The 16,038-nt window shown below is 33.7% G+C and overlaps 1 protein-coding gene across 1 annotated transcript; it reads right to left on the bottom strand.

Annotated features, from left to right (window-relative positions):
* Positions 1-3,728: 3,728 nt before the first annotated feature.
* Positions 3,729-4,853, bottom strand: LOC142319964 (uncharacterized). Its single transcript, XM_075357642.1, has one exon. It carries the CDS (start codon positions 4,851-4,853, stop codon positions 3,729-3,731), a length of 1,125 nt encoding a protein of 374 aa, XP_075213757.1.
* Positions 4,854-16,038: the final 11,185 nt, after the last annotated feature.

The following is a 16,038-nucleotide window of genomic DNA, read 5'->3' as shown; positions in this document are numbered from 1 at the left end:
AGAACGCCTCATATTTTTTGTACACAATATAGATGTTTGCAAACCTGTTATCATGAGTACCTGTTCGATAAATATTCTTACTGCACTTACAACCGCGGAACTAGTATGTAGAATGTAGTGTAACTTTCTCTTATTAGCGTATATAAAATTACAATTTTATAAGTAAAGTTAATTTTGTTTCTTTTCTAGTTTGCTTAAAACTAATTAGGTATTTTTCATAAAAGCATTAGAAACTGCAGACCTCGAACAATTTTTAAAAACATTTAAATTCTAAACAATCCTCGATTGTTTAATTAATGGTTGCACATCTTTTAAGTCAACTTTGCATTAACACTATTTAAATATTAGATCACAATCACTAACGCCTTCTCTGGCAAGTATTACGAGAGGAGGCGACTCAACTCTTAATAGGGGTTTTCGATACTAATTCGTTTTATTAAATAAATAAAAATTATTTTGGATATATGAATTGTGTTTAAGAATTCTGAATAAAAATGTAATCTTATGCGCGAAACATTTTTTCGATTATCATTCTTTTTTTTTTATTGGGACGCATCAACCCAACGTCCAACCGAGGTCAGTGATGTGATCAGTCAAAAACGGTTTAACTAATATTAATCAAATTTTAACATGCATATCTAAATTTCACTGAAAATGATGTAGTAGTATGGAGATTTTTGGGCATCAAAATGTTATACATAAGCATATACAGGGTCATTCACGTGAACCGGATGTTTTTGAAGTGGGTTGTACTCGGGGGTTCGTGGTGGGAGGGGCACATGGCTGGTGTCTGACGTTTCCTTTGTTCATAGCATTTACATTTTAGTCGTTGAGATGGGCCGTGGACGCTAGACCAACGCCTGTACGCGTATGACAGTTTTGTGCTAAATGACGAATCCGTAACTGCTGTTCAGCGAGATTTCCGCCGTCAGTTTAATATCCATCGTAATGCAAGTGTCCCTTCTCGTAACACAATATTGCGATGGGTAAACAAGCGGTTCAATATTGAAGAAAAAACCACCGGGTCCCCGACGAACTGCTAGCACTCCGGAGAACATCGAACGAGTAAGGGAAGCCATAGAAGCCCACGCCACTCTATCCAGAGGCATTCAGCGGCGCTTCAAATGAGCACAAGTACGGTAAGACGAATTCTGCATACAGACCTGCATTTCCATCCTTACAAGATAGCCGTCGTGCAGCAGTTAAACGAGCAGCGATTACAATTTTGTCGACAAATACTTACCATTTTTGAAGAAAATGAAAATTTGTTATTGTTAATGAGTGACGAAGCCCATTTTCATCTGAATGGCTTCGTCAACAAACAGAATTGCCGGTATCGGGCAGAAAGAAACCCGCATCAGCTTCACGAGAGACCACTTCATAGCCCAAAGGTGGCTGTCTGGTGTGCAATAGGAAAGGTCGGTGTTATTGGACCATATTTTTTTAAAGAAAATGACGCTGCCGTAACTGTAACAGCTGATCGTTACATTGCGATGTTGAATACGCTTTTCATCCCTGAGTTACGAAACCGGGGAATCGATTTTCAAAATGTGTTATTCCAGCAGGATGGAGCTACAGCGAGGGGAACGATGGCTGTTCTCCGTAACTTGTTTTCGGGACGGATCGTTTCCAGATTCGGCGACATTCCTTGGCCCCCTCGGTCCCCCGACTTGAGTAGTTGTAATTTTTTGGGGGTTTCTGAAATTGTGTGTGTACGGCAATCAACCGCATTGGAGGACCTAAAGATCGCAATTCGTCTTCACGTCACCCAGATTGATGTAGACATGCTGCAAAGAATTGAGGCCAGTTACCGTGAAAGGCTACAACAATATATTGCCCAAAATGGACATCACTTGCCGGACATAATTTTTCGTTCATGAGTAAGTAACAAATGCTTTGATTTAACAAGTGTTTCAGTACCAATAAAACTTTTTAAAAGTAAATATTCAATTTTTTATGATTATTTTAAAAACACCCGGTTCCCGTGAATGACCTGTATATATATATATCTACATAAAACACATCCTGTAAATTATTTCTCATGATTTATTAGATATTTATATTGAACACTGTTCACACACACACAACCACGGTTTTTCAAGATAGAAATTTGTCTCCAAATTTATTTTTAGAATTAGTGATGATTCATTTTTTTATAAAAATATCATTTAGGAACAAGTATGACATGGAAATCTATGTACAATTCTATCTTTAACTCTATGCAAAAAATGAAATCAAAATACCATCTGTCAAGCTTAAAATTTCATTCGATCAGCTTCTTACTACATTTAGTTTCTTTTATATTTCACAATATAAAATTCTTTTCTACATACAATCAAGTAACCCACATCATCACTCGATTTATTTTCAATGAAAAACACACAAGACTCTGGCCATATTTGACCAGTCCACTGAAAAAGATTTCAGAGGAAGTTATATTCTTAGTTGCAAATAATCAGACTGGTTGAACATGTAACATTTTTGTATTATAGTATGTTTTTAGAATTCTTGTATAAATTTCATATTTTCCTTGAGCAATTAACTTATAAATGTGCAACAAAATTAAATTCAAATCATTGTAACATATGGCATCTACTTCAATCTGGCACTGATTTTGTCACCTCTGCTAACTTCAGATTGCATGAAAATTTGTGTATACTTGCTTGGATCAATATTTGTCCTTCCCTTAATTTCAGATTGCTTGAGCTCCATTTAAAATTCACAGGATGCCAAGCAACATAAATTAATTGAGTAAAAAACCTTTTTTGGTGAGTACACTTTTAATATGGAGACTCAATCTTCTTGGAGTTAAAAAAGGTACTGAAGTGGTGTCGGAAGAACTCATCTAATCCGATTATGTATAAAATTATTATTATGTATTTAAGCTTGACATATTCTGTCAATCTTAAACTTTAATTCAATCATTTTCCTTCTATGTAGTTTCATTTTTATTTCACCATCATATGAAATTCAAATGAAAAGATAAAAGTGAAAATTAGTAATTCATTAAAAACCTATATATATACATTGGATAAAGTTATATTTTTTAGATGCTTCAATCTTTTGGCAACCAGTGAACATCCTATGTGTTTTCAACTGAAAATAAATCAAGTAACAATGTTGGTTACTTGGTCAGTTTTATTTTTTCAACAGGGATCCCATTTTAATGCGAGACATATTGTTTTTATCCTACAACTAATTCTACAGGATGAATTCAGTAAGATTTGAAACACTATTAATAATACTATTAAAAATAAGTTGTAATAAATTTTCTTCATCACATCCCTTTCTTTGAGATCTAGTACATAAATTGTTTGTAAAAAAACATTAACTCAACATAAATATGTATAGGCATAGTGATAAGGCTGTACGTTGTAGCAGAATAATGTACTGTATTATGAATAAAATAATTACATACTAATTGATAACTAAATATACTATATTTATAAGATTAGCAATATTTAACTATGTTACTATGATGCAGAGGCCGTACTGGCGTGCATGATTCCTCTATTACTGTCCAACTCCAAATGGCTAGAATATATTATATTACAATGATGCAGAGGCCGTACTGGCATGCATGTATACTCTAAGACTGTCCAACTGAATAGTATACAGAATGCTCTTAATACTAAAGCTGCCCATAGGCAGCGCTGAGTGTCTGAAATTAAACCGAACATACTCCCCGCATGTTGTTCTTTGATCAATATTAATTACATTGTCTCAGTTTATTGGCAATGCAAAAGTTTAGTAATAGGTCTCTTGAAAAATGTGCTGCCTACTTTCAACTGAACTACGCGTACTAGACCATCTTTACCTGGGAAAACACTGTCTATTACAGCCATTTTCCAAAATTGAGGTGGTAAGTTGTCTTCTTTCACTAGCACTACTAGACTTGGTCGAAGATTTTCGGAGGGTGACTTCCACTTGCTGCGCTGCTGCAAACCATGGAGATAATCGTAAGACCATCGTGACCAAAGACTCTGTCGTATCTTCTGAAGCTGCTGCCAACTGGAAAGCTTGTTACATTTTATATCTAACAAATTGGGTTCAGGTAGTGCTATTAAAGGATTACCAATAAGAAAATGTCCAGGTGTCAAGTAAGATGGATCGCTAGGGTCATCGGATAAAGTAGAAATAGGTCTAGAATTGAGGATAGCTTGTATATCGGATAAAAGGGTAGAAAATTCTTCGAAAGTTAGATAGATTTTACCTATGACTCTTTTGAGATGGTATTTCATTGACTTCACAGCTGCTTCCCACAGGCCCCCAAAATGAGGTGAATTAGCTGGTATGAAGTGCCATTTGAGCTGTGACTTGGCAGCGTAATTTTCAATGTCTGTATTAAATTCTTTATCATGAAAGTTTAGTTTCCTCAATGAATTTAACTCGTTGTTGGCTCCAACAAAATTGGTGCCGTTGTCACTATACAAGTTGGCGACATGACCTCTTCTTGCAGTGAAACGTCTTAAGGCTGCGAGGAAGGCTTGTGATGTAAGATTACTGACTAGCTCTATGTGAATAGCATGAGTTGCAAGACACACAAAAATTGCAACATAACATTTGGTTGTTATTTTACTTCTCGGATTCCCATACTTGATTTGAAATGGTCCCGCATAGTCTACTCCTGAGTTAAGAAAAGGACGACTAATCTCTACTCTATGTTTGGGCAGCTGACCCATTAATTGATTAGCCGAGGATGCCTTAAATCGAAAACATGTTACACAGTTATGAATAACACTTCTAATTACCTTTCGAGCCCGTGGTATCCAAAATTTGAGTCTTAGTGAAGCTAACAATAATTGAGGTGCAGCGTGCAATAACCTCAAATGTTCAGCCTTGATGATGAACATCGTAAGATGGTGTTTTGGTGGCAAAATAATCTGATGTTTAATATCATACGCAATATCAGCATTGTTAAACCTTCCTCAAACTCGAATTATGTTACGATCATCGAGAAAAGGATGAAGATTAAGAAGCTCACTTTTTTTAGGAACGGTATAAGTTGATCGAAGATCATTAATTTCTTGACAATAAACTTGTTGCTGTACCATCCAGATGCATGTTTGCAATGAATCTTGAATGTCTGCCAGTATTAAGATTTCCTGTTTTCTTCTTTTTATTACGACAATTATAAATAAATCTCTTACATAGGGCAATTACTCGTGTTAATCTAGAAATACTTGAAAACATACAAACTAAATCGTCATTTGGTGGAAAAACACATTTCCAACTAGTTTCCGTTTGTCATACTTCTGTAATATCTTGAACATCATAACTGTCTGAATTAGGCTATGAACTGGAGGGTAAATACAACCAGATTGGTCCACACCACCAGATGCCTTTATCTAAACTCTCTGGATTGGAACCTCTGGAAATGAGATCAGCAGGATTGTCTGACGAAGCGACATGTTTCCAGTCATTGATGTCTGTTAGATCTTGAATCTGCAAAACTCGATTCGCAACGAACGTTTTCCACTTCGATGCAGGAGCTGAGATCCATGTCAAGCAGATTTTGGAGTCCGTCCAAAGATGAACCCTTTCAATCGACAAATTCAGGATTGGTAATGTTTTTCGTAACAATTTTGACAACAGTAAAGCGCCACACAACTCTAACCGTCGTATGCTGACAGTTTTCACTGGTGCGACACGAGATTTTGAGCAAAGTAGTTGAACTAAAATCTCTCCCTCAGAATTGACAGAACGGAAATACAGACAAGCACCAAATGCATGTTGTGATGCAACGCAGAAACCGTGATCTTCAATATCTGTAGGATTATTGATAATAACTCTTCTATTTATTTTAATATCAATTAAAGAAAGTTGTGACACCAAAACATGCCATTTCTGAAGCAATGATGATTGTAAGTTATCACCCCAACCAATACCACTAAGCCACAACCGTTGCAAAAATATTTTGTAAGAGATTACAGTAGGACTGATTAAACCAATTGGATCATAAATGGAAGCTACTGTAGACGCTACTTCTCTTTTTGTTACTACGTCTTTAAATGGTGGAATTTTGGAAGAAATAGAAAACACATCTGGTTGAGGAAACCACTTAAGGCCTAAAGTTTGAATACTATCTTTTTTTCAAGCTGAATTGATGTTTTTGTATTTACAAGTTCTTGAGGTAATGACTTTAAAAGCGATTTATGATTGGAACTCCATTTTCTTAGTTGAAATCCACCAGACCTTAACAACTCTATTAACTCTGATTGGATTGCCAGAGCTGTGTTGATGTCATTAGCTCCAGACACTAAATCATCCACGTAGAAATCACGATATAAAATTCTGGCGCAGTACCTTGAAGAGGTACTGACTTCATTGTGACCGAGTTCCTTATATTCTTGAAGAAATTTTGAGTATTCCAGACGAAGTGAATGATTCCTTTGAAGCCTTTTTTCTCTAACGCTTGAAATCGCAAACTTGCTTGATCGAATGAGTCTCCTAAAGGTAAATGATCTGGCTTTAGAGGAAGTCTGACAATAAGACGACCTGAAGAATCTCGGGTTGTTGTGTTCCGATAATACTGTTCACACTCATCTTGTTCCTTAGCCTTGGGTAGAACAACCAACTCTTCTAATTCCCAAAATTGTTTGAGCTGTTGTTGAAGTTGATTATTTGTTAATGTTAAACATGTGGTTTGAGGACTTGAAGAGGTATTTTCTGATGGATATTTTCCTGATAGAATCTATCCTAATTCAGTTTCAAAGACAACTGGAAATCCACCTGGTCTTACCCTTTTATCACATTTCATAATTTCGAAATATAGCTCAGCGCCTATTAGCATGTCAATATCTCCTGGTTTATAAAATTCTGGATCAGATAATTTTGAATTCGAAGGCAGATTCAATGATTTGTAGTTGATAACATTGCATGGCATATTGCTAGTTATTTGTGGTAACATTAAACAAGAAATATTTGCACTAAAATCGTTATAAGTAGAAAATAATTGTACGTCTACACTATAATTTATTTTAGTAGTAGTATTATTTATACCCATAATTGGAATTGACTGACGAATTTTTCTTAAACCTAAACGTTCAACACAGTTTTCAGTAATGAAGTTTGATTGGCTAGCTGAATCTAAAGGCAATCTACATGGTTGTAATCTTCCTTGACTATCTTGGACCTTAACAATCGCTGTAGAAAGAAGAATATTCGATTGCCCTCTTGATTTGAGCGAACAATATGTGTTAGAAGAGCTATGATGTGAAGCTGGACTATCTTGCGACCAACTAGAAATTTTATGGTTTAAATCTGAATTATTATTGCTATTAGATTTAAACGAATTATTTTCTGAACTTATATGTAATGAGCTGTGATGTTTGCCCTTGCAAATTCGACAGCCTCCAGAGGAACAATTCCTTACTAAATGACCTAATCTAAGACAATTGTAACATAACTTCTTATCCTTAACAAACTTAAATTTATCAGAAACACTTAAATTACTAAACTTCGAACACTTGTATAAAGTGTGAGGTTGATTGCAACATTTACATACTTTGGAATTAGTAGCAACATATGAACTAGAATGTCGAACAGGTTATATTTTTGCCGCTCATTCACTGTTTTTTGTTTATTACTGCTTGAAGAGGCTAAAGCCTCCAAGGCTTGACATTTATTTTCCAAAAATTCAAAAAGATCTTCGAGAGATGGAAAATCTTGTGTAGAATTTTTTAATTCCCATTCTCGTTTGGTTTTTGCATCTAATCTATCTATATACAGTAGACTTAAAATTACTTCATCAATTGGTGTTTGGAGCATTAAAATTACTAATCGCCGTATTGATGAACTGACGCAATTCGTTGGTGTCTTCCTTACTAACTAACTTAATATTAATTATTTCTCTAACATGAGCCGATGCAATCAATCTCTTGTTTTCGTATCGGTCTTGTAACAATTTCCAAGCAACCGGGTAATTAGCATCAGTAACAGCTAAGTCTTTTATTAGTTGAGCTGCTTCATGTGTCAGTGTAGAATTAAGATAGTAGAATTTCTGAATTGGACTAACGTCTTTATTGCCATGAACCAATACCTTGAATGCATCTGCATCCAATTTTCGTACGTACCGTGAAAACGAGGTAAATTGATAGTTGGTAATTTCACTGAAGGTTTATTTTCGTTAATGCAAATTTGGTGTGAGTTGAAGTGCTGGGTTTCTGAAACTGATGTTTCCTTTTAATATTCTTCCATTTGCGCCCTAATTTCATAATAATTGTCTTCAAAATCTAACCTATCTTCTAAATGCGTATCGTAATTTTTCTTGTCCTGCACTTCTAGCAAAATCTGTGTTTTATTAAAATTATCTAAAATATTTGGCATTGCATCATATTTAACTTTAATATTACTTTTTTGTGTCTCATTATTACATTTATCGAGAAATGTTTTTATGCGTGTTAATTGAGCCTTACATACAATTAGTTGTTTTTTCAAAGCTGTAATTTCTACTTCAAGAGACATAATGATAATTCTTATAGATATAACTATTAACGTAAATTAAAGATTTATAGAAAATAAGAAATTAATAGTTATTAAAAATATAAACGATATGGATGGAATTAATCAGTAAGAAATAATAATGTGAATGATAAAGGAATCAAATGAAGGAATATAAATGTTAAGTCTATATCATAGATAGGAACGTAAATAAGGAAGTGATAATTCCCAATTTGTTATTAGTTATCTGAGACAAATAAGATAAGTGACTGGTAGCAGGTAGCCTGACTTGAAGGTCACGACGAAATGGGTGTTTACTTAGCACCAAAGTCGATGTCTGCATTCCAAGTCGAATTAAGCGGGCGCTGCGAAGACTGTCCCTTAATTACTGTATTACACATGGATATTAACCGCACTTCTTATCGAAATTATTACGCAACTATATTATACGATATATTACGAACTGTATTATTACGATATATTAAACGCAGACTATGTTCTACACACAGAATAAAAAATATCCGGTTCGGACGACCAATGTAAAAGATCCGGCCCGAAGGACCAATGATAACGGGCTGTACGTTGTAGCAGAATAATGGACTGTATTATGAATAAAATAATTACACACTAATTGATAACTAAATATACTATATTTATAAGATTAACAATATTTAACTATGTTACTATGATGCAGAGGCCGTACTGGCGTGCATGATTCCTCTATCACTGTCCAACTCCGAATGGCTAGAATACATTATATTACAATGATGCAGAGGCCGTACTTGCGTGCATGTATACTCTAAGACTATCCAACTCCGACTGAATAGTATACAGAATGCTCTTAATACTAAAGCTGCCCTTAGGCAGCGCTGAGTGTCTGAAATTAAACCGAACACAGAATTGTATGTAGAAAAAAATGTCATATATTGTAATATTAAAAAAACTTGATTTAGTAGGAAAATGATAGAATGAGAGTTTGAGCTTGACAGAATCTAGTTTGATTTTTTGTTTGCATAGAGTTGAAGATGGAATTGTTCGTAGAGTTCCCTGAAGATAATAATAATCATACTTGCTCTTAAATAATCCTTTTTGAAAAAAAAAAATTATTACTAATTTTGAAAATAAATTCAAGTACAAATTTATGTGTTGAAAAAATGTGGTTGTATGCGTGAACATTTTTATTACTAGGTATATTGTATTTAAACCCCTTGGGTTGGTCTAGTGGTGAACGCGTCTTCCCAAATCAGCTGATTTGGAAGTCGAGAGTTCCAGCGTTCAAGTCCTAGTAAAGCCAGTTATTTTTACACGGATTTGAATACTAGATCATGGATACCGGTGTTCTTTGGTGGTTGGGTTTCAATTAACCACACATCTCAGGAATGGTCAAACTGAGAATGTACAAGACTATACACTTCATTTACACTCATCATTCATCCTCTGAAGTATTATCTAAACGGTAGTTACCGGAGGCTAAACAGGAAAAAGAAAAAAAAGAAGGTATATGTATTAACCTACCGGGTTGGTCTAGTGGTGAACATATCTTCCCAAATCAGCTGATTTGGAAGTCAAGAGTTCCAGCATTCAAGTCCTTGTAAAGTCAGTTGTTTTTATACGGATTTGAATACTAGATCGTAATACCGGTGTTCTTTGGTGGTTGGGTTTCAATTAACCACACATCTCAGTTATGGTCGAACTGAGACTGTACAAGACTACAAACTCATACATATCATCCTTTGAAGTATTATCTGAACGGTAATTACCGAAGGCTAAACAGGAAGAAGAAATAAGGTATATTGCATTATGTTTGTTCCAGGCAATCATAATATGAATGCATTTTTCACCCTCCAAAAAAATAATAAATTACTAGGTAGCAATATTTTTTTATGTATCATACTAATCAATAGTTTTAAATGTTATTGTTCATACTTAATTAGACTTATATACAATAATGACAAGAAACACACTTTTGCTGGGCCACATCTATTACCACAGACATACAAATGCTAACAAATTGAAACAGATTGTAGTTTGAAAGTGGAGAGGTATTTTATTAGTCTAGCATATCACATGTATGAAACTATTAAAATGAAGTGGCCTTAATATTGATTTTATTTTTGTCAGCATTTCCCTTTAAACTCTACGTAACATACTCTCTAGTACACTCAACATTATTTCTTTAATAACATCACTTACTCAAATTACCTACAAGTATAAAACAATCACCAGTACATTCTATCAATGTCTGTTTCAGCAACTATGAACTTAGTAAGAAAATAAAGTTTATTTATCTTTATTACTGCAGAAGTTTTTTATTAAGTTTGTTAGTTATCAAGGTAACTAACATTTTTCTTTATTCTGATAATAAAATGAAAGATTTATTCAAACTAAAGGACCAAATCCTGGCCCTTATATGGAGTTAAGTTTCAAAAGCCACCATTTGACAGCAGATGAAAAAATCCATAATTCTGTAAATTAAACACAAGAAAGTAACTACTCTTAATTTTAAAAGTATACTAGTATTAATTTTAAAAGATTTGTTTAGCTGAGGTTACTGCATAGCACAGAACATACATTTCTTACAAGAATTCTGAATTACTCAGTATTATTGCTTTAATCATCTATCATACTAGTACATTTGCAATCACAAATGAATTATATTGTATTTATTTTATATTAATGATAAACAAATAGCAATTTTTGATTATTTATTACAAAACTGGATCATAACCAGTACATTTAAACAATACCCGCTACACACATTAAAAAGTAAATCATTTTTTTCATCTAATGCCAACTTTTAATGTAATGGTTTACAGAGCAAGCTGAGTATTACAGAAAAATGAATTTTGTTAAAGATAAATCTGATTGATAACATACTGAACAGAATCAACAAAAAGTTTTAATTAATGCAATAAAACAAGCTTACCAAAGTAATAGCAAAGAAAAATCAGAGAATGCATGCACAAAATTTGCAATTTCCCACCATGCAGCAATGTAATAAATATTTTTAATATATTTTATACAGCTTCAACAATGATGTAGCTCATCTAAGAGTTTGGAATCTATCCTCAAAACACTAGAGAAAAACTAAACCTGTAAAAAGCATGAATATTTATAATTGATTACAATTTGGTATATCAAGGCAAACTAAAAGAAAGGTTGAAATTATAATAGAGGAGGATTTGGGTTGTAAATTTAGAAAAATGAAGAAATCTGTTGTAGCCCAACATTGCCTTGAAGATGATCAAAATAAGTTTATTAGCAGCAATAGTTTAAAAATTTTCATAGTAAACAGGAATTAAGTATTTGGGAAACTTAAATTTTGTTTATCAGCAGAGACACATATTAGATTGGTTCAAGGTTTATATCTTTACATTCTTGAGATAAGTTCTATATGTCCAACTTACATGAGGAGTATGTATTAAGTTATGGGGGGGGGGGGGCAATCTGAATTAGAAGTTTAAATGTTTTCAAGCAAAATACATTTTTCATTAGAAAACAGAAAGGATACCAGTTGTTTGTTTTTTACTTCAATTTTGTACGCTTTACTCTTATTTTAAAAACTCTGCGAAAATGGACTTTTATACAGTTTTGTTAAGTAAGATTTATTTGTCAATTTATTACTTTATTAAGTAATATATTATATTTTTTAATTAAATTTAATTGTTCTTTTTGCATTTATTCATTTGTTTATTTTTACGTATTATTTTTCCACAATTTCTACTGATTATAACTATACGATCATTGAAATGGGCATTATGTATAGATTTTAAGTAAAGTTTTTGAGTGGAATCTTATATCTTTATTAAAGATACAAAAGAATTAATTTTTTAAATTTATAAAATTTTAATAAAAAATTATTAATTGCAATAAAAATTTACAGAAGTAGAATTGTCTTTATACCCAAAATAAAATCTGATTCTGGTGAATTTTCATCTACTGATATTATACAGGCAACACTTTCCTCTTGCATTAGTATTTGTTGTAACAATACAAAAATCTAAATTTCAAGGAGAGTTTTAAAAAAGTTGGAATAAACTGTCAGAAGTATATTTCTAAGTTAGAAATTGAAATACAGGTTTGGGATTAGTTTTCAACTGAAATAAATTAAAATCTTACCTTTAAATTTAACTGAAACTCTACAATATATAGATTGTGAAATAAAAGGAAAACTGTTACAGTCCCAGACTGCTGTGAAAGTTATGCATTTATGAATAAAGTTTTAAGAAAAAAAAACATTTTGTCAGTGTAAGATAAATTTTAGTGACCTACTGTGATCACTGAAGCCAAAAGGTGTGATTCAGGATAATCACACCTTTATTGCTTTTTTCATATAGATCTCATCTTATGTAGCTAACAAAATAATCCTTTGCCTTCAAGATCGTTTTAAGCTGCTAACCAACCACCTGCTTCATCCTGGATCCAGCACCATATGATTCTTGTACTTCCAGCCCACAGAAAGATGAGCTGTGAAAAAATAATTTTTGTTTTGATGAATCAATTTACTGTAACAAATTTTACACTGCTTCCATGATAAACTGCTTTGCCAGGGAAGCAGTACAAAACTGATGCACCACACCAAAATCTTTTTTCCAGGAAGGAATTCAAAAGCTTGTTAAAACTTTGTTTTTAATTACAATCTGATAACAATATTGTTTTTTGTTTGGATTATACTTCACTAACTGTTGACTCTGACACCTAAACGTAGCTCACCTCTGATAGTCCAAATTTACCATGCCCAAATAAAGCTTGTGCTGTTTTCAGCCTTATAGAAAATTAAATTCTGATTATAATTAACTTATGTTTTAACAATATTATTCAGAATGTTTACTATAATTACTCCAAAAACCGGTATACAATTTTTAAATTAGTAACTGAATTTTTCACCAAGATCTTACACACAGGTTTTTGTTTTGTAATTAAGTTGTTTTCATTTATATGCTTTCTTTCTATAACTAAATAAAAATCATTATTTTATTTGTTAAGATTTATTGTATAATTCTCAGAAAAAAAATCATAATCTGCATTACAGCAAATGGCATGAATATTTGGCACACCACAGTAATTTATATATTTGAATACATAAGAATAGCTCTAGGAAATCATAAAACAGAAGATCTAACTTTACAGAAGATAACTACACTTTACTATCCCCAAGAATTGTTTGGATGCCAGCTCTTAATTTAAACATGCAACGCAGTGCCGCACAGAAGATACAATCCACAAATAAAAATTAATTAAAAACAAAAAACATCTTTAAAAACAATTAATATACATCTTAAAATGAAAAAAAAACTGTAGTATATGCTGAGACCAAAATAAAAACACAAAGATATATCATGATATATATGTGATAAGATAATTAAATTTCCATCTGCTTTACAGCAAATGGCATATGTTACACAGTAATTTAAATTTTTGAATATAAACAGATGGCCCTACGAAATCTTAAAACATAAGATAACTTTGTTTCATTATCTCCTAAAATTGTTTGTATGCTAGCCCTTAGATTAAACTTGCAACATAATGCTGCGTAAAAGATACAATCCATAAAGATATGGTACACTGTCAGTTGGCAGATATCCATGAGTGAGCCTGGTGTGCCATATTTTAAAACAGCAGATAACCTCCTCTTGACAGTTATTTCTGCATGAGGAGCTCCATGGTGAAACAGAGTTTTTAATCGGGTGAAGTTTATTGTTCACAGTAGCATCCCACTCATTTTGCCACACATCATGAACTACCCTCTGCAGGAAAGACAAGATCATTAGAAGCAACGCAACTGGTAAAATGAGGCTGAAAACAAGCCTCTTTTGCCACACTCTCTGTGTGCTCATTGCCTGAAATTTCTATATGGTTGGGGATCCAGCAGAAGCTCACTGTTGTATTAAGTCTACTCATTTGTGAAATGACAATGAATCTCACAGACAACAGGGTACCTAAAGTACACATCATTAATCGCCTGTAGGACACTCATGGAATCTGAGCAAACAAGAACATACCGATATTTTGAGCTAACTGTATGTCAGGCCTTATTAATGGCATATAGTTCTGCAACGAAAATACTGGTGATGTTGGGAAGGCCAAACATGTATGTTCTATTGTAAACAACAAAGCCACAACCAACAGAATTAATGTTTCTAGAACCATCTGTATAACTGTTAGTATCTGGATTCATGCTATTTTTAATATAAAATTTGTTTAGTACGAGTACCAGACTTGTGTTCTGTTTGTTACACTGATATAGATCAAAGCAGTAATTAATGTGAGAAGGCTGCCAAGGAGGATAACAAGGAACAACAGTAAAGACTGGAGGTAATTACATACTAAGAGCTGAGAAAAGGCATTGAGCTCTGATGCCTAGCGGAGCAGTACATCTCGGTTGTTCCTGATATTGATTATCATGCTGGTTCAAGAATATCACATCAAAGGTTGGGTTGTGCTTTAATATGAACCACATAAAATCATATCGTTTGCTTCCGTCTATTACAAAAAGATGACTCACCACTGTCCACAGGGCTTGAGCAAATCTTTGGTATGGTCGTCCTCGTCGACAAATAAGTTACGCAACCGTAGTCGAAGCAAGAACAGACCAGAGCTTGGTAGAAGTTCAACATGCATACACGATAGGCATGCCAACGAGTATTAGACAGAACTCTTAGCATGTCTAACAATTTCAAACATTTTACCTTCAGCTCCTTCAAATTTGTTACCCATGCTAGTTGTTGGTCAAATGACATATCTAGAAATCTAACCCGGATGCATGCTTCAGCTGGTTCACCATGTAAATGCAGTTGAGGGTCAACATGTTACCTCATCTAGGAAAAGCAATGCACTTGTTTCTTTCCAGGGAAAAGGTGAATTCAGTAGATTTACATCACAATTCTAAGCGGGTTATTGTGTTTTGAAGCAGTCTCTCACCTGTAACTAACATTCTACATAAATTGAAAAATCATTATGAACAAAGAACTCATAACAGGTTTTTGCATTCAGTTTGTTATACTATTTATGGCTACAGCAAACAAAGTAATACTACGGACACTTTCCTGAAGCACTCAGTTTTCCAGTATGAAACTTTCAAATATTGTCATTCCAACTTAAACTCAGAAGGATCGACTACACAGAAACCCCTGATAAATGTGAGATTACCTTGTACACCCCATTTATGGAGAGTATTTAGGAATGCTCTCCTCCATGCCTTTTGTAAGTTAAAAATACAGCAATCAGGTGTTGCCGAAGTGAAAGCGTTTTGAATAGCAGCTTCCAGGACAATTATGTGATCAATAGATGATCTGCCCTGGCAGAAACCGCATTGTTCTAAGGCAATGAGGGAGTTTCTCTCAAGGTACTACATAGATGAAGGTTTACCATTCATTCCATCACCCTGCATAGGGTACTGATCAAGGAGATATGACAATAACTTGTCAGGCATGATTTATCCTTACCAGGTTTCAATATGGGGATTACTATGCCTCTGACCAAGAATTTGTGAATACCTGGTCAGAGAATATCCTATTATAGATACACAGAAGATTTTGTTGTGTACTCTCTAGGAGGTGTAATTACATACTGAGCCCGATATTATCATTTCCGGGG

This window comes from Lycorma delicatula, chromosome 2, assembly GCF_047948215.1.
Source record: "Lycorma delicatula isolate Av1 chromosome 2, ASM4794821v1, whole genome shotgun sequence".
Taxonomy (NCBI): Eukaryota; Metazoa; Arthropoda; class Insecta; order Hemiptera; family Fulgoridae; genus Lycorma; species Lycorma delicatula.
Note: the sequence above shows the minus strand (reverse complement) of the source record. Positions and strands in the feature narration are given on the sequence as shown.

Coding starts and splice junctions, on each gene's coding strand:
- LOC142319964 (XM_075357642.1), bottom strand. CDS start 4,853: ATGTTCATCATCAAGGCTGAACATTTGAGGTTATTGCACGCTGCACCT.